Source organism: Lithobates pipiens, unplaced genomic scaffold (genome assembly GCF_037356315.1).
Source record: "Lithobates pipiens isolate NorthernLeopardFrog02 unplaced genomic scaffold, aLitPip1_a1.2 Scaffold_115, whole genome shotgun sequence".
NCBI classification, from domain to species: Eukaryota; Metazoa; Chordata; class Amphibia; order Anura; family Ranidae; genus Lithobates; species Lithobates pipiens.
The window spans coordinates 210,076-234,728 of record NW_027507702.1 but is presented as its reverse complement, the minus strand read 5'-3'; the positions used below and the strand labels follow the sequence as shown (position 1 = coordinate 234,728).

Here is a 24,653-nt window from a genome sequence, read left to right as displayed (position 1 = left end):
GAGACGAAATGTTATTATTATTAGCAACAGGAGATTTGGCTGTGTGCTCTGCGTACAGCCAAATTTTGCTGACACAACTTCTCCAACCTAATGGTGATTTCTCTGGTTGATATTTTTGTGCCTTCTCGTGTGTTATATACCATCTAGACATATATTTATAGTTAATTTCAATTGTATTTATGTCTACTGCAGAGCAATGTACTGCTTTTAGTATTTTACTTCTTTTTCATTCTTCTAATTGTGTTCCCCATTCCCTTTCCCATTTTCTAATGAATGGAGGGATTCTCAACTCTGCCAACCCCTTGAGTATTTTATAAATCTGTGCTACAGAGTTTTTCACAGTCTCCTGTAAATTACAAAGATGTTCCATTCAATTCAGATCCTCTCCTTCATGTTATTGTTTCTTAAACATGTTGGCCTGGGAGAGGGGATGTTACACCGAATAGCGGGAATGTATGCCAACCCCACTGCTAGAGTTAAAGCGAACGGGGTACTATCGGAGCCCTTCCCGATCACTAACGGAACTAGACAGGGATGTCCACTGTCTCCGTTATTATTCGCCCTCTCTTTAGAACCTTTTCTAGCTACCATCAGACGACACCCAGACATACAGGGCTTAACTATCGGTAAAACACAATGTAAGGTCTCCGTGTATGCGGATGACCTACTTTTTTCCATTTCTAACCCTACCGTATCATTGCCAAATCTCCTTAAACAATTTGAGATATACGGCAATCTCTCTAATTTAAAAATACATTTTACGAAATCTGAGGCCATGGGCATTGCTTTACCATCAAGAACCCTCCCAGCATTGAAAGCGGGATTCCACTTTAAGTGGACTGAGACGGCACTGACATACCTAGGCACATATATTCCGGCTGACATTTCCAAGATATATGAACTTAACTTTCCCCCTCTTCTAGTTAAAACGCGGGAGTTATTGGATGGGTGGCAAACGGGTCTCCACTCCTGGTTTGGCAGATACAATCTCCTCAAAATGTGTATTCTACCTAAATATCTATATTTATTCCAAGCCTTACCGATAAAGATACCAAACTCTTTCTTCAGACAGGTGCAATCAATCTTTACCCGATTTGTCTGGGCACGAAAGAGGCCAAGAATCTTCCAGACTCTATTGACATTGCCGAAGCACTTGGGGGGGGGGTTGCACTGCCAAATATTAGGAGATATTATCAAGCGATGCATTTGGGTAGGATCATAGACTGGCACCGACATAGTGATTCTAAGCTATGGGCACAACTAGAACAGGGTCAGTCCTCTATCCCCATTAAGAGCGAGCTTTGGTGCTGGGATGCAGTACCGTCTAGCATGAAAAGACATCCCCTCATAGGTAATACGATATGCAAATGCTCCCAAGTTACCTTACATCACTGTCTGACAACCAAGACGTTATTGGGGAACCCCAAGTTTGACCCGGGAACCTCACAGTCGTGATTCCGGACTTTGAGGGACACCGATCTTACCGTAGCATCCCACTTTATAAGGAACAATGCATGGCCTTCTATAGAGGACTTGATGTCCCCTACGGGCCCATACAACCTCACATTCTGGAGCGCGCTACAATTACACCACTTCTTCCAGACGCTTGGTCACCCCCAAACATTCGCAAGACAATTAACAACATTCGTGGAATACTGCTCGGAAAGAGAGCCACTCTCACGGACACTCTCGAAAATGTACGTTTTACTTAACACTCCCTCGGAACCACAAATCCCGCCTGGTGTCTGAAAGGGGGAAACAGACCTAAACCGGACTTTTTCACCACAACAGACGCACAACATAGTAAACCTATCCCTTAAATCCTCCATATGCACTAAAATTCAAGCACTGAATTACAAGGTGCTGACGCGGTGGTACATGACGCCAAGTCGACTTCAGGTAATCCTCCCAGACTCGACGGGTAACCTAGAGAGGTGATACAGATAGGGGCACTCTTCTACATATTTTCTGGGAGTGCCCAAAGCTACATACATTTTGGAGGACGGTACGCACCATTTCGCAAAAATTCACAGACTTTACTATACCCGACGACCCAGCGTTCTTTCTACTACACGTCTCTAACATCCCGATCAAAACATACAAAAAATCTATCCTGAGACATTTGGTGAATGCAGCAAAATCTTGCATTCCATTGATGTGGAAACAGCGTAATCCTCCATCGCTGGCACTATGGCTAAAAAAAGTAGAACACATAAACCAAATGGAAGACCTGATCTTGACCGGGACTGATAGGCGCAAGGTGTATAGCCAGACTTGGACCCACTGGAACATATTTAAGTATTCACAGGAAGGTAAATCGCTCCTTCAGGCATAACCCTCATTTAAGATCCCACACAGGGAAGCTTTGCAGGTACTGCCTGAGAGATTCATGTGGCCCGTCAGTCCGTATCCCTTGGACCCCATCCTCCCCTTGTGTCCCTCCCTTATCCCCACCCTTACTCCTCTTTCTTGCCCCCTCTCTATACTCTCTCTACTTTCTATACCTTTTCTTTCCTTGAATATTACACACCCATAACAATGAGGTTTCTCTGGCAGATGGGTGGATTTGTGTCGGGTTTGTTGCAGGGAATTTACTGCCTTAGCGCTGAGAACAACTCTTATGGGAGGAGATAGGTGTAATGGTTATGGGTGTCACTGATTTCTCACTGATCTCCCAACGAGAGTTATATATTTTATACATCGTGTTCTTATTATATATGTTGCACTCTACTGCTCCGTGTTTGGAAGGAAACTCCCCTCCATACTGATATAAGGTGTGAGGTATATTCATGCTCTTCTTTTTCTGTATGTTCTTGGCTTACTTGTTTAAAACTTCAATAAAATTTATATTTGCAAAAAAAAATTCAGATCCTCTTCCTTTCTAATTGGTAGAGTTGATACAAAATGTTTTAGCTGTAGTACCTCCATTTAATTCATTAATTAATTCCTTGGTGGTCATATATGGATTACAGCCTGCATTAAGTATTTTTTCAAAGGCTCTTCCACCAATCTGCAGCCTGTAAAAGAGGATAAAGGCAGCGACCAGTACTTTAATGGAGTTGTATGCCAGACCAACCTCAAGCGTCAATTGTAAAAATGTCCAGGATATTGGCTAGAGCTGGAGACGCTGGAGAGAAAACTTTGCTAAGCAAACAGCACAAACTTCCTTCATATCCTCTTATATGTAGCGTTCATGGTCTTGTGGTCTACACCAAGGTCTAAACCACCTCGGATGAGAATCCCTGCGCCACTAGTCTGGCTGATTAAATAGCCAAGCTATTAAGAGTCTCACTGGATTCAGGTGCTGGCATAAAAGATCTTGCTTGACCAGAAATGGGATTGGTGGTGCTGATGACATCTGGGGAAACAATGCAAACCAAGGCCTCCTTGACAGGTGGAAAGCACCTGTATGGCATAAATTTGTTCTGTCCATTGGAAAAGAATTTTCCTAACTGATTTGTTAATGGATCCTGCTCTCCCGGTAAGTAGACTGCCTTAACTGTCTGTAAGTGACTCTCCACCCAGTAAAAAGTTTGTTATGAAAAGTAACAGGAAAACACAGATACTTGATTCCCCCTTGGTGGGCAATGTAAACTACTGCTGTACTGGTGTCAATCAACTTCATTCAGGCCTCTTGGAGAAAAGATCCTGAAAGGTTGCAAGGTTAGAAAAAAAACTGCCTTCATTTATTTCAGTCAGAGCATCTGCATTCCACTAGGCTTCAATGCCCTTGCACTTGTCTCCTCAGACTGGAGGCAGACTGGCATCCGGCTGTAGAATTATTCCATCTCCTGGGCTGAAAGGCACGCCACAAAAGAGACACACTGGTGTCCAAGACATACGCTCTTGCTAATTTGTGCAGACACAAAGACCTTTTTTCCATAGGCAGCCCATCCCATTGACTGAGGAAGGCAAATTGAAAAGCCCCCATGTGCCACTTGGCCCAAGTCAGCACTGGAATGTCCAATGTAAATTGTCCAAATGGGAACAATGCAATCCCTCACTGACATAAATGTTGCCTCCATGGCTCTTCATACACAGAATTACATTTTGCAAACTTTGCAGTTTTGCAACGCCACTTGACATATTCGGCATGAAAAACTACTCCAAGATCCTTCACAGATTAAGAAGGGGTTAATTGTTTTTCCTATATAATTTGTAGGATTCTGTGATTAGGAATAAGCTGGGCTACTGCCTCCCCCCGGGAAACTCCAATAATGGAGCGAATGTTTATAAATAGTAGAAAGAGGTAAGTGGCGCTGCCCATCACCTGAAGAGTGAACCTTTAAAGGTGAAACACATCAAAGGAATTTGTGTAGAACCAGTGATCAAAGTATTAAAAAACTCAAAAAATGCATAATATAATACCAAACTCATATGCTTTAACCCCTTGCTGACCGCCTCTTGCACATAAACTGTGCATCTACAGGCAAACTAATGTACTTGTATGCTGCCCTTTAAGAGGCGGCCCGCAGCAAGCTCTGTGAGTTGGGTCGCGGATCCCACAGAATCTTATGTCCGTACCAGGATACCCAGGATCGTATCACGGAGAGGAAGAACGGGGAAATGCTAATGTAAACAAGCATCTCCCAGTTCTGCCTAGTGACACTGTCATTGATCGCAGCTCCCTGTAATCGGGATCATAATCAGTGATGTGTCACACACAGTTCCTCCCCCTTACAGGTAGAATCACTCCCTAGGACACACTTAACCCTTCCCTAGTGGTTAACCCCTTCATTGCCAGTGTCATTTTTACAGTAATCAGTGCAATTATATAGCACTGATTGCTGTAAAAATGACAATGGTCTCAAAATTTCCTGATGTGTCATATATATATATATATATATATATATATATATATATATATATATATATATATATATATAATGTATGTATGTGTATATATCTATATATATATATATATATATATATATATATATATATATATATGAGTTCCCTTTATATTGTAGTTGGTTCCAATTGTGAGGGAAGTGAAATTCATCTTTTTCTTGTTTTCTTACTAAGCCTACATGGGAGGCATTTACCACATTTAAAGAAGCCTTTGAGATGTTTAAATATTTTGATTTTCTTTGGTGGATCTTGGGCATTATGTACCAATCTGTTCCTAATATTTGGCGCCTTCCTATAAATGAAGGTGGGTCTTGACGGTATAATAGTGTTCAGGATTTTATCGGATTGTAAATTTGCCCGATGTTTTTTTTATGACCATTTCCAGTGATTTATGTTGTATATTAAAACCCGTAAGGAAGGCCATGTCCACATTCCTGTTTTTCTTCTTCTTATCATTGGGTTTTCCTTCTATCGTTAAACTTCTGTTCATTTTTTTCACTTTCTCTTTTAGTGTCCTAATTCTTCTTTTTTGTATCCTTTTTCTACAAATCTCTTCATGATAATGTCTGCTTGGGTGTCAATCTTCTGTATTACTGCAATTTCTATATAGCCTCATTAGTTGACCCTTTGGTATATTGTTTATCCCCTGACGGTGATGGCAACTATTAGTCGGGAATCGGGATACAGAAGATTGACAACCAAGCAGACATTATCATATAGAGGTTTGTGGAAAAAGGATACAAGAAAGAAGAATTAGTGACACTAAAAGAGAAAGTGAAGAAAATGAACAGAAGTTTATTGATAGAAGGAAAATCCAATGATAAGAAGAAGAAGAAGAAGAAAAAAAAAAAGGAATGTGGACATGGCCTTCCTTGTATAATACTATTTGGGCCGGTAAAGTCCCACCAGAGGGGGATTTTTTTTTCCTATTTTTCAGTGTGGGTGTGTATGGTCCAATCCATATACAGGAATAATGAATGGATCACACCACCTATTCCACTTCTCATGCCACATTTAGAGAATAGTTACATTCATTCCTGGGGGAGAAATTCATTTTCTTCTGGTAACATTCTTCTCTTCTTCTACAGCTTGCATAATAATCAGCTGACAGACAGTTCCTGCCCCCACCTGGCATCTGGAATAAGAAATAACCAGACACTGAGGACACTGGACCTGTCTGAGAACAATCTGCAGGGTCCTCATTTCAGGGATCTGATGGAAGCTCTGACAACAAGCAAGATAGAGGAATTACTGTGAGTATAACAGGACTGACTGAAACAATAATATTCTGGGTCAGTTTTATATCTAAACCATATAAATAATATAGAAATATGATAATGTCATCAAATTCCATCTTTAGGCTCCACAAGGCTCCATGGGTCTGTCATCATGTACCCCCTATTGGTCTTAAAGCAGCCAGCGTACAGCTACAGCGATTTGCCCAGGGGAGCCAACCTGCCGCCATGTAACTGTGACATGGCTGGTCCTTAAGTGGTTAATAAGTACGGTTTTCATCTAAAAAAAAAATCTTAAGAGCAAGACTAAGCATTTTCAGAAATGAAAGAATACAAACAAAACTATTCAACACATTACATCACTTCTGAAGTTGTATTCTATTGGATGAGAATTTTTGTATAGTGAGTAACCTCTTCACTTTCTATATGAGACTAGCATGCAGCAAAAAACAGACAAATAGTTGTCCGAAAATCTTATCATGTGTACGAGGCTTAAGACTGGGATGTCATTAAAGTTCATGTGCTTGTAAAGGCAGGTGTCCCAATACTTTTGGTAATATAGTGTATGTCTGAACTACATAAATCAAATAATAACCAATAGTGATCCATAATAAAAATGTAATTCACTACAAAAATGCACTTTCATACATGTGAGGAAGGGCAGATCTCCTCCAAGCTATTCACAGCTACTTCAGTCTGTATAACATATAATGTGCAAAAATACAATATCGCCCGAGGTATCCAGACAATGGCCGCCATCACATTACATAGAATAGAAAAAGCCTCCATGTCACTGCCTGGACTCCATCATACACAACTGCAGTCCGGAGCGGTGTGTGCTTTGAGTTCTGTGTATACTCGTGTATATGATGGAAGTGTACAATCTGTTATTCTATATATATTTAAGGATTATGCACTATGGAGGCTTTTTCTGTGTAATGTATTTCTATGTAACGTGATTGCGGCTATTGCCTGGATACCTCGGGTGATATTGGAGATTCTACCTGGAGGTCTGACATTCCGTGGCACAGTCTGTTCTCATCGGAAGCCGGCTTGAGTGGAGTGGTGCTGCTGGAAGGATATAAACAAGCGTGTCTGGGCCTTGCTTGTAGAGACATACCTTTTGGTAAGGGACCTGTTTGCTCACTGGTGTGGTGGAGGTTGATTGAAGTTGCTGCAAAGAGGTAGCAGTTGATCAGCATTGATTTAATCCATCTGGATGAATCTCTGGTATTTCTGTTAGACCTCTTTCACACAGAGGCAGTATTCAGGCATTTTAGCACTAGATATGGTGCTTGAAAACTGAATCCCATTCATTTGCATGAGTGCTTTCAAACTGGGGTGGTGCGCTTGTGGGACACTAGAAAAAGTCCTGCAAGCAGCATTTTTGGGGCGGGTTATAAGTGCTATAAATAGCGCTCCCAAAGCGGCCCTACCCATTGAAATGAATGGGAAGCACTTCCAAAGTGCTCTGAAAGCACCGTAAAGCGGGTCTTTTTTCTTTTTTAAAGGTCCCATTGTCACCATCCCACTAGCGCACAAAAAGTGCAGCTAAATCACCACTAAAGCACCGCAAAAATTACCAGTACTTTAGCGCTTTTGTAGAGGTGCTGCAGTGTGAAAGGGGTCTTACTGCACAAGTCACTGTATGCTGATTGGAGATGGAAGTAGTGGTGAATGGATTGTAGGAAATCCGCTTTTTTCACATTTATGAACTTTCTCCTTTCTCTTGATGTTTGCAATTTTTTTTAGATAACTTTGTTGCTCTTTATGTTTATGTATTTTTGTACACTATATGTTATATAGATTGAAGTAGCTGTGAATAGGTTACAGGAGATCTTCCTCACATGTATAAAAGTGTATTTTTGTAGTGAATGGAATTGTTCTATCTGATCCCTATTGGTGGAATTAGCACATCTAGTATAATATGGAAGACTGCAGCACTAGTATATAACATTCACACAATATAAATGTTAAAATATAACAATAAAAGTGAAACTCCTCAACACAAAACTCCCTATAAGGCTACTTTCACACTGAGGCACTTTACAGACGCTACAGTGCTAAAAATAGCGCCTGTTAAGAGCCTCTCCTGTGTCTCCAATGTGAAAGCTCAAGTGTTTTCACACCGGTGCGGTGCGTTTGCTGGACGGTAAAAAAAAGTCCTGCAAGCCGCATCTTTGCAGCGCTGTAGAAGCAGTGTATTTATCACTCCTATAGCACCCCTTCCAATTGAAAACAATGGGGCAGCACCGCCATAGCACCACTGCAGCGGCGTTATGCGTGTGGTTTTAATCCTTTTTTGGCCACTAGCGGGGCCGAATAGTGCCGCTAAAACATCGGTAAAGTGGCACTAAATATAGCGTCGCTTTACCACCGACGTCCCCACCGCCTCAGTGTGAAATTAGCATTAGTGTATATACAGTGGTGTGAAAAAGTGTTTGCCCCCTTCCTCATTTCCTGTTCCTTTGCATGTTTGTCACACTTAAGTGTTTCGGAACATCAAACCAATTTAAACAATAGTCAAGGACAACACAAGTAAACACAAAATGCAATTTGTAAATGAAGGTGTTTATTATTAAAGGTGAAAAAAAATCCAAACCATCATGGCCCTGTGTGAAAAAGTGATTGCCCCCTAAACCTAATAACTGGTTGGGCCACCCTTAGCAGCAACAACTGCAACCAAGCGTTTGCGATAACGTGCAATGAGGCTTTTACAGCGTCCTGGAGGAATTTTGGCCCACTCATCTTTGCAGAATTGTCCTAATTCAGTTACATTAGAGGGTTTTCGAGCATGAACGAGCATTTTTAAGGTCATACCACAACATCTCAATAGGATTCAGGTCAGGACTTTGGCTAGGCCACTCCAAAGTCTTCATTTTGTTTTTCTTCAGCCATTCGGTGGTGGACTTGCTGGTGTGTTTAGGATCATTGTCCTGCTGCAGAACCCAAGTTCGTTTCAGCTTGAGTACACAAACAGATGGTCGGACATTCTCCTTCAGGATCTCTTGGTAGACAGCAGAATTCATAGTTCCTTTTATCACGGCAAGTCTTCCAGGTCATGAAGCAACAAAACAGCCCCAGACCATCACACTACCACCACCATATTTTACTGTTGGTATAATGTTCTTTTTATGAAATGCAGTGTTCCTTCTACGCCAGATATACTTGGACACACACCTTCCAAAGAGTTCCACTTTTGTCTCATCGGTCCACAGAATGTTGTCCCAAAAGTCTTGGGGATCATCAAGATGTGTTGTGGAGAAATTGAGACGAGCTTTGATGTTCTTTTTGCTCAGCAGTGGTTTTCTCCTTGGAACTCTGCCATGCAGGCCATTTTTGCCCAGTCTTTTCCTGATGGTGGAGGCATGAACGCTGACCTTAACTGAGGCAAGTGAGGCCTGCAGTTCCTTGGACGTTGTTGTGGGGTCTTTTGTGACCTCTTGGATGAGTCGTGACTGCGCTCTTGGGGTAATTTTGGGCGGCCGGCCACTCCTGGGAAGGTTCACCACTGTTCCATGTCTTCGCCATTTGTGAATAATGGCTCTCACTGTGGTTCGCTGGATTCCCAAAGTTTTGGAAATGGCTTTATAACCCTTTCCAGACTGATAGATCTCAATTACTTTCTTTCTCAATTGTTCCTGAATTTCTTTGGGTCTCGGCATGATGTGTAGCTTTTAAGGATCTTCTGGTGGACCTTACTGTGTCAAGCAGCTCCTATTTAAGTGATGCCTTGATTGTGAACAGGTGTGGCAATAATCAGGCCTGGGTGTGGCTAGAGAAATTGAACTCAGGTGTGGACAACCACAGTTATAGTATGTTTTAACAAGGGGGGCAATCACTTTTTCACACAGGGCCATGATGGTTTGGATTTTTTTTCACCTTTAGTAATAAACACCTTCATTTACAAATTGCATTTTGTGTTTACTTGTGTTGTCCTTGACTATTGTTTAAATTGGTTTGATGTTCGGAAACACTTAAGTGTGACAAACATGCAAAGGAACAGGAAATGAGGAAGGGGGCAAACACTTTTTCACACCACTGTATAACAATGGTATGGAGACTATTATTATACTGATAACTAATGAAGAGAATTTATAATTAGCATATATAAAATGAGTGCAGTAATATTAGTACAAATTTTCTAAAAAGGTCCAAATAAAAAACAGTAATAATAAAATCTTCCCCACACCATAAGATCAAGTCCTCCACTATGAGGTTTAAAGGAAATCCCAAAGTACAATGGTGTCACTTTTAGTCAATGAATTTTCCACAACATGAGTGAGACTTATATGACCATCAAAGTGAATCCCCACAACTGAATCCAAGACTTAGCAGAAGGTTGGAGGTGAAAGCCTAGAGGTCAGTGTGAGTGTGTATGGTCCAATCCCCATACAGGAATAATGAATGGATCACACCACCTCATCCACTTCTCATGTCACATTTAGTAATTGGGGTCCACAAAAAGATAAATCCTCCAATAGTGTAGATGATCGATCGTGTTTTATAAAGTGATCTCATATTAATGATTCCAATAAAGAAAAATGAGTTCCATTCATGTAGAGAATAGTTACATTCATTCCTGGGGGAGAAATTCATTTTCTTCTGGTAACATTCTTCTCTTCTTCTACAGATTGGATAGTAATGACCTGACAGACAGTTCCTGCCCCCACCTGGCATCTGGAATAAGAAATAACCAGACACTGAGGACACTGAACCTGTCTGGGAACAATCTGGAGGGTCCTCATTTCAGGGATCTGATGGAAGCTCTGCCAACATGCCGGATAGAGGCATTACTGTGAGTATAACAGGACTGACTGAGACAATAATATTCTGGGACAGTTTTATATCTAAACCACATAAATAATATAGAAATATGAGAATGTCATCAAATTCCATCTTTAGACTCCATAAGGCTCCATGCACACTGGGCTTAAAAAATGTCAGTTCCCTTGGCAGAAAAAAAACTTTCATATAGAGAGTTTATTGTACAAAGTTTAGATGAGTTTAGGAGAGTTTTGCATTTTTTTCTGACAGAAAGCTCTAATCAGAAATGCGATAACGCGCGCAGAGCATGAAATCCATAGAAGAGAGGCGCGGTGCGGGACCGATTCTACAAATCCTTGAGCTGCCTTTGTGCTGTTTGTATCATGCTGGACATATGTAAGTGCAGCTTTCACATAAAACAGTTTTAAATAAAACTTTATTACACTATACCTGCCTTCTGTAGCTCTTTGTGGTGGAACCAATTCCACAGAGTTTTGTGATGGGAGAATGAGACAGATGAATATTGTGGAGGATATTTAATACTGGAGAGAGATTTTTTTTTACATATCCTTGCTTATTCGATCGTAATCATATTTATCCATGTATGGAGAAGGGAGAGATGTGGATTCTGATGGAAACTGAGCTATGAATCGAGCAGTTTTTCACATTTCATGCTTTATGGTCACTTGCTGGCGGGGGAAATCTGGTGAGTGCATTCTATAGTCACTCCGGGTGAAGCACTATTGTTTTGGAGTATTGGAGCACATATTTCAGGAGCACGGTGTTGGAGCATATATTGAAGAGTCATTTATCATAGAAATGTATGGACTTTTATGTATATTGATGAATTGTCCACTTTTTGATTACACACAATTTATTTAATTTGTTGATTTGTTTATATAGCTTTTATTAATTCATTATAATATTTAAGTTTTTTCCTTTGTCCAGATAGCACCCTTTATACACACTTTTTCAGAATCTTGAACCAGAAGGTTTTTTTTCATTCCTCTAAACGCTGAGCTCAAACTATGTCTGTAATAGTCCCAATGTGTATGGACACATAGGAGAACATGGTGCTTCTTCTACAGGCAGAACATAGGCACAAACTCCTGTATTAGCAGCAATTTTTAAGCCAGTGTGCATGGAGCCTAAATATCCAATCCTGGTCTGTTACACTATATTACCAAAAGTATTGGGACACCTGCCTTTACACACATATGAACTTTAATGGCATCCCATTCTTATGATGCGTACACACGATCGCACATTCCGACATCAAAATGCATGATTTTTTTTCTGACGGGTGTTGGCTCAAACTTGTCTTGCATACACACGGTCACACAAATGTTGTCGAAAATTCCGAACGTCAAGAACATGGTGATGTACAACACGTACAACGTGCTGAGAAAAATGAAGTTCAATAGCCAGTGCTGCTCTTCTGCTTGATTCAGAGCATGCGTGGAATTTTGTGCGTCGGAATTGTGTACACACGATCGGAATTTAAGAGAACAGATTTTGTTGTCGGAAAATTTGTGATCCAGCTCTCAAATTTTGTTTGACGGAAATTCCGACGGAAAATGTCTGATGGGGCCTACATCCGGTTCTGACAACAAGCTCACATCGAGCATTTTTTGTCGGAAATACCAACTGCGTGTATACGACCCCTGTAGGGTTCAATATTGAGTTGGCCCACCTTTTTCAGCTATAACAGCTTAATCTGTTCTGGAAAGGCTTTCCACACAGTTTAGGAGTGTGTCTCTGGGAATGTTTGACCATTCTTCCAGAAACAGATTTGTGAGGTCAGGCACTGATCTTGGACGAGAGGGCCTGGCTCAGTCTCCACTCTAATTCATCCCAAAGGTGTTCTATCGGTTTTAGGCCAGTCAAGTTATTACACCCCAAATTCGCTCATGCATGTCTGGGACAAGTCCATGGCATCAAGCTGGGCAGCAGGCGGAGTCACATTAAGCTGGATATGAAGACAGTCTAAAACATTAGACCCGGCAATGGGCATCTCAAGCTGGAGAGCAGGTGAAGACATAACAGGTTTAGCAGCAGGCACATCGAACTGGGCGGCAGGCTTCGGGTCGTTGGGTTGGGCGGCGACAATCCGGACCAGGTCATCGGCAAGGTCCGGATTGTCGGACTGGGCAGCAGTCAACTTGAACTGTGCAACAGGCACATCAGGCTGGGCAGCCGGCACAGACACATCAAGCGGGGCAGCGGGTACATCAAGCTGGGCAGAAGGCACCGCAAGCTGGGCAGAGGGCACAGGCACTTCAAGCTGAGCAGCGGGCACTTCAAGCTGAGCAGCGGCCACTTCAAGCTGAGCAGCGGGCACAGGCACTTCAAGCTGGTGCAACGGGCACCGCAGGCTGGACAGCGGGCACCAGCACTCCAGGCTGGACAGCAGACAGGAACACCTCAGGCTGGGAGGCTGGCACATCAGACCGGGTGGCTGGCACATCAGACCGGGAGGCTGCAAGGCAGGCAGCGGCACGGCAGGCTGGAAGGCAGGCACGGCAGGCTGGAAGGCAGGCACTGGCACGGCAGGCTGGAAAGCAGGCACTGGAACGGCAGGCTGGAAGGCAGGCACCAGAACGGCAGGCTGGAAGGCAGGCACATCAGACTGGAAGGCCGGGACATCAGACTGGAAGGCCTAAGACTGGAAGGCATCGGGCTGGGTGGCCGGGACATCAGACTGGAAGGCCGGGACATCAGACTGGAAGGCCGGGACATCAGACTGGAAGGCATCAGGCTGGAAGGCCAGGACATCAGACTGGAAGGCCAGGACATCAGACTGGAAGGCATCAGACTGGAAGGCCAGGACATCAGACTGGAAGGCATCGGACTGGAAGGCCGGGACATCAGACTGGAAGGCATCGGACTGGAAGGCCGAGACATCAGACTGGAAGGCATCGGACTGGAAGGCCGGGACATCAGACTGGAAGGCATCGGACTGGAAGGCCGGCACATCAGACTGGAAGGCATCAGAGTGGAAGGCCGGGACATCAGACTGGAAGGCATCAAAGTGGAAGGCCGGGACATCAGACTGGAAGGCATCAGACTGGAAGGACGGGACATCAGACTGGAAGGCTGGGACATCAGACTGGAAGGCATCAGACTGGAAGGCCGGGACATCAGACTGGAAGGCCGGGACATCAGACTGCAAGGCATCAGACTGCAAGGCCGGGACATCAGACTGCAAGACATCAGACTGCAAGGCCGGGACATCAGACTGCAAGGCATCAGGCTGGAAGGCATCAGGCTGGAAGGCGTCAGACTGGAAGGCCGGGACATCAGACTGGAAGGCCGGGACATCAGACTGCAAGGCATCAGACTGCAAGGCCGGGACATCAGACTGCAAGACATCAGACTGCAAGGCCGGACATCAGACTGCAAGGCATCAGGCTGGAAGGCATCAGGCTGGAAGGCGTCAGACTGGAAGGCCGGGACATCAGGCTGGAAGGCATCAGGCTGGAAGGCCGGGACATCAGGCTGGAAGGCCGGGACATCAGGCTGAAAGGCGTCAGACTGGAAGGCCGGGACATCAGGCCGAAAGGCATCAGGCTGGAAGGCCGGGACATCAGGCTGGAAGGCATCAGGCTGGAGCACAGGAACTCCAGGCGGAGACACTGGCTGGATAGCAGGCAGATGTTTGGCAGAATCAGGTGGTTGATCAGGTTCAGCTGGCATGCAGGCAGACTGGACCAGGTTGGTTGGTGTGGAGGCAGGTTGCATTACTGGCAGGATCAAATGGGTGGGAAAGAACTTCCGTCTCTTTTTAGATTTAGCTACTGAAGTCCTGTAGGTAGCTGCAGATCTATAGGTAGGGGATGAAGCAGACTGGAGAGAAGGGTTGGAATATGGCAGGGAAGAGGTAACAGTGGCTGGGGGAAGTTATTGAGGGATAGTAGGCCATGGGAAAGAGGCAGTTGGATTAAAGGCAGGATATGTGCAGCAGGAAGAAACAGGGTATTGATATTTGGGGGGGGGGGGTAGAGTATATTGGGCTAAAACGGTGATGGAGGAAGAGACTCTTGGGCAGGCAGGTGTTTGGTAGCAGAGATGGTTTGTTGTGGGCTGGCTGTGGCTGATTGCAAAATACCAGACCATGCTAAAAGTAGTGGTTGTACAAACTGCGGGTTACATACTGCCTGTCTAACAAGGGATTGTACGGAATCAACACATTCTATTATCATCTGTTAGGAACAGGCTGTGTAATGCTCAAAAAAGTAAGGGGAATCATCTTCCAGAAGCCATACCAGTGATGTGACTTGATTAATACTGAAATGGGGAGAAAAATCATCATGGCCCCTTGGGATGCAGGGCAGGGCCAGCTCTGTGCAGATTTGAATTAACGGCTGAACATCCCCAAACAGCACACAGCCCTGATCAACCCAGGGGTGAGCTAAACCAATGGTTTCCAACAGCTGATCACTGGTCCACTCTTTCAGTGTCTGGCGGAGATAGTCACTACTCTCAGACGCCAGCAAAGCATAATAACAAATCACCTCTAAATTCATTTCAGTAAGCAACCTGAACCAAGATGGTTCCTCTGTGTAGCCATTTCTGGTCAGGGATGGCCTTGGTATTCTGTCATGTACCAGATAAGACCAGAACTGTGTGGACTGCAACAGAGGAAACCCAAACGTGTATAAGTGAAATATAATGATTTATTGAGGAAAGTGAATAATATAAATACAACCACACAGTGCAATAAATCAACCAACCAAACAACAGACAGATATGTACAATAAATGGGAAATACCAGGATCGTAAATGATAGGCAGGCCAGGGTCATGCACAGAGGATCGGTAGATAAACAAGGGCAGTCCAGAATCAGAGATACAAGCCAGGCCAAGGTCATACATGGGGAGATCAGCAGATGGGGTAAGGAACACAGGACAGGGAGAGGATGGACGGATCAGACTGCAGGACAGGGATGATGGTAACAGGTGGGACAGGGTAGAGACCAGGACAGGGAAACAGGATCAGAACCAGGGGTCACAGGTTCAGGGCGCAGGGACAGGTTCAGAATCAGGCTCAGGATCACCAGCAGCAGGTCAGGGCACAAGGAAAATACCAAGGCAAACATATGAGTGCTTGCCAGCTATTTATAAGCCTGTGATTGGCCTCAATTGACACCTGATTGCAGGAGGTGCTGCCTGCTCCATACTGCCAGGATCCATCCGCTGGTGGACGCCAGTACTGCAGCCCAAAGATTACATAACATCAGCAGGGAAAAGCTCTCCTGACAGCTCAAAACTAACAGGAGACACCTGCTGGTGGACCTCAGTACTGCACGCCAAAAGACAGATATTATCAGCGGATGGAACATTTCCTGACAGCAGCACTGCTATGCCCGAGTCTCTCTCTCTGTCTCATCAGCCGATCAGTGGCGCAGAAAGAGAACCTGTCTAGTGTGTTACACGGCACCTGGACCAGGAGGAGCCTGGAGGTGGGTGGAGCTGAGCCATTGGCTTGGCAAACCTGCACTAATTTCTACTGCCTGACATCTAGCAATGAGTGACATCATTGAGTCAGTCACGTGACTCACGTCAGACTCTGAGTCTCAGACTCAGAGCCAACGTGGCGGTGACAGGAGCTGCCTGGAGGAGCCTAGGGGAACAGTTGTTGCTGCAGTCTCAGACTGCAGTAATGAGTAGGGGCACTGTGTGGCAGAGGCAGGGCACCAGCAATCTTCCTTCTAAGCATTCGCCCCTGAGTGTGTTGGCCCCTCCCACCTGCAGCACCTCCTCCCTCCATCTTGTCCACACTCCACACACATTCACTCACACTGACTGCAGGCCTCCACCCCTGACAGCAGTAAAGTGACACAGCAAGTAACAATCGGCAATAAATGACAGGTGACATGGCAAGTGACAATCCGTATCTGGTGGCAGGTGATGTGGCAAGTGACAATCCGCAACATGTGGCAGGTGACGTGGCAATGACAATCCACAACATGTGGCAGGTGATGTGGCAAGTGGCAATCGGCAACGTGTGGCAGGTGATGTGGCAAGTGACGTGGCAAGTGACAATGCACAACGTGTGGCAAGTGACAATCCGCAACGTGTGGCAGGTGCCATGGCAAGTGGCAATCCGCAACGTGTGGCAAGTGACGTGGCAAGTGACAATCCACATCTGGTGGCAGATGACGTGGCAAGTGACAGTCTGCAATGTGTGCCATGGCAATGACAATCTGAAACTGGTGGCAGGTGACACACTCGGGGCTCTCACTGATTCTGCATTATGGTGAGTTGAACCATTTCATTGTATATAACAATGTAATAATAGAGATAATGCGCTTCAATCATCCTGACACCATATTAACCATGGTGCCGGGATGATTGAAGCACCAACACCAGCCATGTCCCTTATAAATTGCCTGCAAAAAAATGTATTTTCTGGCAGTGCCCCTCCCGAGACTAGACTCTTGATCCACCCCTGCCTCAAGATACCAATTTTCTTTTCCAAGAATTTGATGCCTGCATCTGGGATCCGAGTCTTCACAAATTCCAGAAGTTTCTCCAGCATTGTCCTCCTTGCTTGTTTGTTATAATATAAGGTGTGTTTCACCTCCCATAAGTTCCCCATTTCCCTGTATCCATCTATGAAACCTGACATAAAAAGACAAAACAGCAGTAGAAGCTGGTAGAGATGAAGAGAAGAGATGGTGGGGATGGTGGGTATCGTGAGGAGGACCGACTATGATGCGAAGTATGGACCGTACCCCAACCCAAATGTGAGAAAGGCCAAGATCATGTCTAAAGTTGTGAAGAGTCTGCACAAGAATTTTGGGGTACGACGATCCAAGGAGCAATTGAGGAAATGCTGGTCAGAACTGAAACTGAGGGAGTAGGATCAGTACAGAAGAATAAAGAAAATTCTTTTAGAAAGTAAGTAATTCCTCCTCCTTCTCCACCTCCTTCTCCTTTTCCTTTTCCTTCATGTTTGACATTTTCAAATGGCAAGTTTCCGTTTAGTGGGCACAGTAATCGGTCGTAGTAAACATTGTTCGCTCACTAAATACGATGTTATGGCCAGATACAGGTTAAATACCTTTGGTCATGCCTATTTGTCTAAAAAGAAGTTTAGTACATTGTTGTCTAGATGTGTTTGTAACTAGATGAAATGCAAGGTTGATTCCATGTAAAGGAAAGGACACTCAGCAGATGTTTACACATCTGGACTCAGTAGGAATAGTGCGGGACCCCAGAAGAAAATTTATGGTGTGTCCCACACAGCTGCTCCAGTGGATACTTGGTGTGTCTCCATGTGTGAAAGTTGTCACAAAAAAGTAAGTATTCCAGCTTTGGTAAGGCAATAAATCATGTCTTCAGCTTTGAACTCTGCCAAAACAGACAATTGTACACCACTTCCAAGCAATGTTTCATATTCATATTTATGGCCTCAAATATCTGTGTGCTAAGTATTCCTTTTGTTTCATTCTCATAGGACAACCATAGGGACACCACTCGGAGGACACCAGTATCAGGTCACCTGAGACCAGGTGACAGATGCACTCCGTAGGAGTCGGAAGTGCACCGCTAGGTAGTGGACCTTAGGACTGACTGCTGCGGATTGTACCCAGGGAGATTCAGGACACAGGTCTACAGGATCACTAACACAGATCCCAATGGGAGCTGGAGCATAGATTCCCCAGGGCGCGGAGTCTAAGAGCCAGCGGGTGTTCGCCAGAGCCTCCAGTGGTGAGGATGCACTTCGCTGTAGTCTGGCTCCAGGTCGCGGCCCCTAGGGTCTCACAGCTCACGCTCACAGTAGACTACAGGAGAAGGAAGCAGCAGGCTGGAACGACAAGTATAGTAAGGAGATAAGGCAGAGGTCAGGGCAACTAGCAGACAGGAACAACAGAGTACACGCCAAAGGTTCAGGGTCACAGGCAGACAGGGATGGTCAGGGACATGCAAAAGGTCAAGGTCACAAGCAGACAGGAATCGTTGAGAACATGCCAAGGTCGGTAACAGAGTCAAATATAGAGCACACGGTAAGCAGGAACCAGGAAGCCAAACACACAATGAATACACAATGGTTGATCAGCACTGTTGGCTTGCAGTGCACAGGTTAGTATAGGGTTCCCTGGGCCTGGGGTAGAGCCATGCTTAGAGGAGAGGTTATAAAAACCACCAGGTGGAAGTGGCTGGCCTCTTAGTCAGAACACATGAGGGGAGGTAAGCAACCAGAGGAAGATCACTGCATAACCATGACAACCAGGAACCCCACACCTCAGAAACAAGGGGAACTCGGCACAACACCACACCCCGAGGATCTGGAGGAAGGAGAGGTAGAGGAAGTGGGCAAAATTTTCACCACAACAGGTCAGTGTCTGACACCCCAGCTTCAGGTAATATATGTATGCCTGCATATTTATAATACCTGTTTTCTTAAAATTTTTAAGGTTATGTCGTGGTTGTGGAAGAGCAAGCTCAACATTTCACAAGTGACAGTGTACAAAGGCTAATCCAGGACATCCTGGTGTGGAATTGTGAAATCAACATCATAAGGAATAAACTCAATGTTCTTGAACAACATGATTGATGTGTCGAGGAGACTCAAAATATCTTCAAAATGCCACCATTGTTTTTTAATGGTTCTAGACTAATAAATGTAGGTAACATTTCAAAAGCCGAATTTTGAAGATGCACACAGAGTGTCAACGTGTGCTATCTGCCATCGGTATATCAATGGACGTGTTTTGTGGGTGCAACCCCTTCCTCGCAACTCTAGTAGGTGAGAGGTAGGGGTTGCACCTCCAAAACACATTGACATTAGGCATGGGATCAGGAGGGAAATACCCATTTTGACTCCAAAATTTTGCGCATCTTCAAAATTTGGCTTTTGCAGGGGTGACATCACCCCGTCTGCTGAAGGCAAAAACAACACAAAAAAATACGGGGGTATAGTCATATAGTGCTAAGCCCACTTATACTGAGACCAAACCCCAGTATTTTTTTGAATATGTTCAGGTGTTTTTAACTAGCCTTGCAGGAAATGTCATTCTTGAATGTGTGCGCTGTAATCTGTTTTGTACTGTTGGTTGGTCTTATAGCAGCACCATCTTGAATTTAAATGCATTTTAAGGGTGTGCCCCCCAATATGTTTGTTTTTTGTGTTTTCAAACATGCCTGTTTACACCAAAAAAAAAATATAGTAAAACTTGAAAAACAAAATATGTTTTAATTTTCCAAAAAAAATTATAACGCCCATGTGAATGGGCACAGATTAAAAAGTTTGATAATCAACATGTGTGGCTTCTTCTTTCAATGCTCAATACCAGTTTTTGAAGTGATTTTGTGTTTACAGTGACAATGGGGGTTATTTACTAAAGGAAAATCCGCTTGGCACTACAAGTGCACAAGGAGAACCTAGGAGATGGCTAATAAAAGAAACGCAAGCAATAAATAAAAATCAAGATTTGTTTCTGTTTTTGTTTTATTTTTTATTTACTGTATTTATCTGCGTATAACACTCACCCCAAGTTTAGGACGGAATTTTAAGGAAAAAAACTTATATGAGGGAAGTTTAAGGAAAAAAACGTACATGTAAATGCCCATCAATGCAGCGTCCTGTCTTATTAGTGTCCATTTGCAGCCTTGTCCAGTGTCATTGCAGCCTTGTTAGTGTAGCCTTGTCATTGCAGCCTTGCCCCAGTGTCATTTGCAGACTTGTCAGTGTAGTCTTGCTCCAGTGTCATTGCAGCTTTCCAGTTTAAAAATGGCACCGCCGAGATACAGAGCCAGATTTTCTGTGGCTCTCTGTGGCTCTCGGCTCCTCTCACAGTCCCGCCCTGTCCCGTCCTATGATGAATGTAATAAATTGCTCGCAATGTAATAATATTTCAAGTCTTATATATATATATATATATATATCTTACATATATCTTGTGAGACCGATTGAGATTGTGAGATGAATTTCCTTAATTAGTTCTGAGCCAGCGTAATTCAAAAAATGTGTATTTATTTGTACACATTTAAATAGAAAAGAATACTTACAAAAATAGTACAATGATAATCATTAATATCTTTAAAATTGTCTTATGGAAGAATTTAGTTTATGCCATGTGGCATTTAAAATGGCCGAATAACCCTTTGTATGCTGTCATCTCTGTGTGCTAAGATGTGTCTTTTTGAGATGTTCCTTCCATGCTGCTGAAAAACCAAGAGAGGGCCAGACCCCCAATCTTATGACTATATCAACCAGTCTCTAATTTTGGCGCCGAAAGATAGCTCCTCCTTTACAAAAGTGTGGGCTAATGAGTGGTTACTATAGCAATCTAACATATGTTAACTCTTAACACAGCTCCACATTCTAAATGACAGGATGTAGGGGGGGAGGAAAAACTTTAGACTTTAAACATCATCTCATTTACATACATAGATTTCTAAAAGCATATATATAAAATATACAATATTTCTCAAAATCCTGACAGGTTTTAAATGTTTACTTTTTCAATTATCGCAAGTCATAACATAGAATCAACTGACTCAAAGTTTTCTTTCACACAGTATGGAGAGATTATATTCTGAATAAAGTATAATAAAGCCAATTAAAATTTAGATATTAAGAATATAACAATGAACATAACACAGGTCCAATGGCGGGACTGGGCGTGACTGTGAGCGGAGCTCAGCGGAGCCGAGAGCTGCCGAGCTCATAGCCGAGTGTACTAGGCTAGACTCGGCTCCGCTCACAGTCACGCCCAGTCCCTGTGTTATGTCCATCATAGGGCGGGACTGGGCATGACTGTGAGTGGACCTAAGTCTAGCCGAGTACACTTGGCTATGTGTAAACTCTATCTGGACAAAGACTCCTCCATTCAATTTCTGGCCATACTTCCCCACGTCCACTAGAGGAACTCATATTGTGCCAACACCACCGCCATAAACACTACACTATTAAACCCCTTATTCCGATTGTGTGTACGCGGCATAATAGTTATAATAGTAAGACCCCGAATGGGGTGGTGGCACGATGTGGACGTGCTTCCCATCTATAGCGCCTCCACAGTTGAGAAAGCCCCAACAGTTGGCAAAATGGGATGCCACGGTCTGCCATTCCTGTGGCGTTGGAGGAAACTGTGGAATCAACCAAGAAAAAAATATTATTACTTTTGCACATAACATTGCAAGCAGATTAAAAACAAACATTCTTGGCCAACATCAGTATAACATTTATTTAAAGGAGTATTTAAAGACAAACATGTAAAGCCCACTTATCAGACCCCCCCCCCCCCCCCATGGCCCATTGTTAAAATTTTAGGGGGGTTCTAGCTGAGTTTAGGACATCAAAAAAAGCCTCTGGTACTCTGCCTGAATTTAAGGACAACAATAACATTTGTACACATTTTAGGTGGTGTTTAGGGTAAAGCACTACAATGGAGCTAACAAAATACATTAAGTGACTAGGCTAGGTGTATAAGGGGCACAGGATAGCATGCTGGGGAGGTTAGTGAAGGCAAATATGCATGTGGGCCAAAAACGGAGCATTAAAAACTTCCAGCATGCAAAGGGGACATTCACAGCATATTACAATCATGGAAATTGTGGAATGATGAAAGAAATACAATACATTAGCAAACATTAAATACATAGACTGTGATGTTAAAGAAGAGTTTAGAAACGGCACCTGAAAACTGTCTCCTATTCATTTGCATGGATGCTTTCACGCTGGGGCTGAGCACTTGCGGGATATTAGAAAAAATCCTGCAAGCAGCATCTTTGGGGCGGGTTATGAGCATTATAAATAGCTCTCCCAAAATGCCCCTACCCATTGAAATGAATGGGCAGCACTTCCAAAGTGCTTTGAAAGCACTGCAAAACGGCAAAATGGAAGAATTTAGTTTATGCCATGTGGCATTTAAAATGGCCGAATAACCCTTTGTATGCTGTCATCTCTGTGTGCTAAGATGTGTCTTTTTGAGATGTTCCTTCCATGCTGCTGAAAAACCAAGAGAGGGCCAGACCCCCAATCTTATGACTATATCAACCAGTCTCTAATTTTGGCGCCGAAAGATAGCTCCTCCTTTACAAAAGTGTGGGCTAATGAGTGGTTACTATAGCAATCTAACATATGTTAACTCTTAACACAGCTCCACATTCTAAATGACAGGATGTAGGGGGGGAGGAAAAACTTTAGACTTTAAACATCATCTCATTTACATACATAGATTTCTAAAAGCATATATATAAAATATACAATATTTCTCAAAATCCTGACAGGTTTTAAATGTTTACTTTTTCAATTATCGCAAGTCATAACATAGAATCAACTGACTCAAAGTTTTCTTTCACACAGTATGGAGAGATTATATTCTGAATAAAGTATAATAAAGCCAATTAAAATTTAGATATTAAGAATATAACAATGAACATAACACAGGTCCAATGGCGGGACTGGGCGTGACTGTGAGCGGAGCTCAGCCGAGCCGAGAGCTGCCGAGCTCATAGCCGAGTGTACTAGGCTAGACTCGGCTCCGCTCACAGTCACGCCCAGTCCCTGTGTTATGTCCATCATAGGGCGGGACTGGGCATGACTGTGAGTGGACCTAAGTCTAGCCGAGTACACTTGGCTATGTGTAAACTCTATCTGGACAAAGACTCCTCCATTCAATTTCTGGCCATACTTCCCCACGTCCACTAGAGGAACTCATATTGTGCCAACACCACCGCCATAAACACTACACTATTAAACCCCTTATTCCGATTGTGTGTACGCGGCATAATAGTTATAATAGTAAGACCCCGAATGGGGTGGTGGCACGATGTGGACGTGCTTCCCATCTATAGCGCCTCCACAGTTGAGAAAGCCCCAACAGTTGGCAAAATGGGATGCCACGGTCTGCCATTCCTGTGGCGTTGGAGGAAACTGTGGAATCAACCAAGAAAAAAATATTATTACTTTTGCACATAACATTGCAAGCAGATTAAAAACAAACATTCTTGGCCAACATCAGTATAACATTTATTTAAAGGAGTATTTAAAGACAAACATGTAAAGCCCACTTATCAGACCCCCCCCCCCCCCCCCATGGCCCATTGTTAAAATTTTAGGGGGGTTCTAGCTGAGTTTAGGACATCAAAAAAAGCCTCTGGTACTCTGCCTGAATTTAAGGACAACAATAACATTTGTACACATTTTAGGTGGTGTTTAGGGTAAAGCACTACAATGGAGCTAACAAAATACATTAAGTGACTAGGCTAGGTGTATAAGGGGCACAGGATAGCATGCTGGGGAGGTTAGTGAAGGCAAATATGCATGTGGGCCAAAAACGGAGCATTAAAAACTTCCAGCATGCAAAGGGGACATTCACAGCATATTACAATCATGGAAATTGTGGAATGATGAAAGAAATACAATACATTAGCAAACATTAAATACATAGACTGTGATGTTAAAGAAGAGTTTAGAAACGGCACCTGAAAACTGTCTCCTATTCATTTGCATGGATGCTTTCACGCTGGGGCTGAGCACTTGCGGGATATTAGAAAAAATCCTGCAAGCAGCATCTTTGGGGCGGGTTATGAGCATTATAAATAGCTCTCCCAAAATGCCCCTACCCATTGAAATGAATGGGCAGCACTTCCAAAGTGCTTTGAAAGCACTGCAAAACGTTTCTTTTTTCATTTTTTTAAGGTGTCATTGTCACCAGCCCACTAGCGCATGAAAAGCCCTACTAAAACACCACTAAAGCACATAAAAAACTACTGGTGCTTTAGCACTGTTTTAGCAGCTCTGCAGTGTGAAAAGAGTCTTACTGCACAAGTCACTGTATGGGGA

General features: G+C 43.6%; 1 protein-coding gene across 11 annotated transcripts in view; it reads left to right on the top strand.

Annotated features, from left to right (window-relative positions):
• The window catches only part of LOC143973688 (NACHT, LRR and PYD domains-containing protein 12-like), a 280,532-nt gene that overhangs the window by 224,904 nt on the left and 30,975 nt on the right, over positions 1 to 24,653 (top strand). For 8 of the 11 annotated variants that reach the window (XM_077474547.1, XM_077474562.1, XM_077474597.1 and 5 more), the window contains 2 exons: positions 5,940 to 6,104; positions 10,720 to 10,884. The exons of 2 other annotated variants lie outside the window; for them this stretch is intronic. In XM_077474547.1, the coding sequence (XP_077330673.1) occupies positions 5,940 to 6,104; positions 10,720 to 10,884 (330 nt within the window). The remainder of the gene's footprint in view (positions 1 to 5,939; positions 6,105 to 10,719; positions 10,885 to 24,653) is intronic. One more of the 11 variants, XM_077474565.1, reaches the window with a different exon arrangement.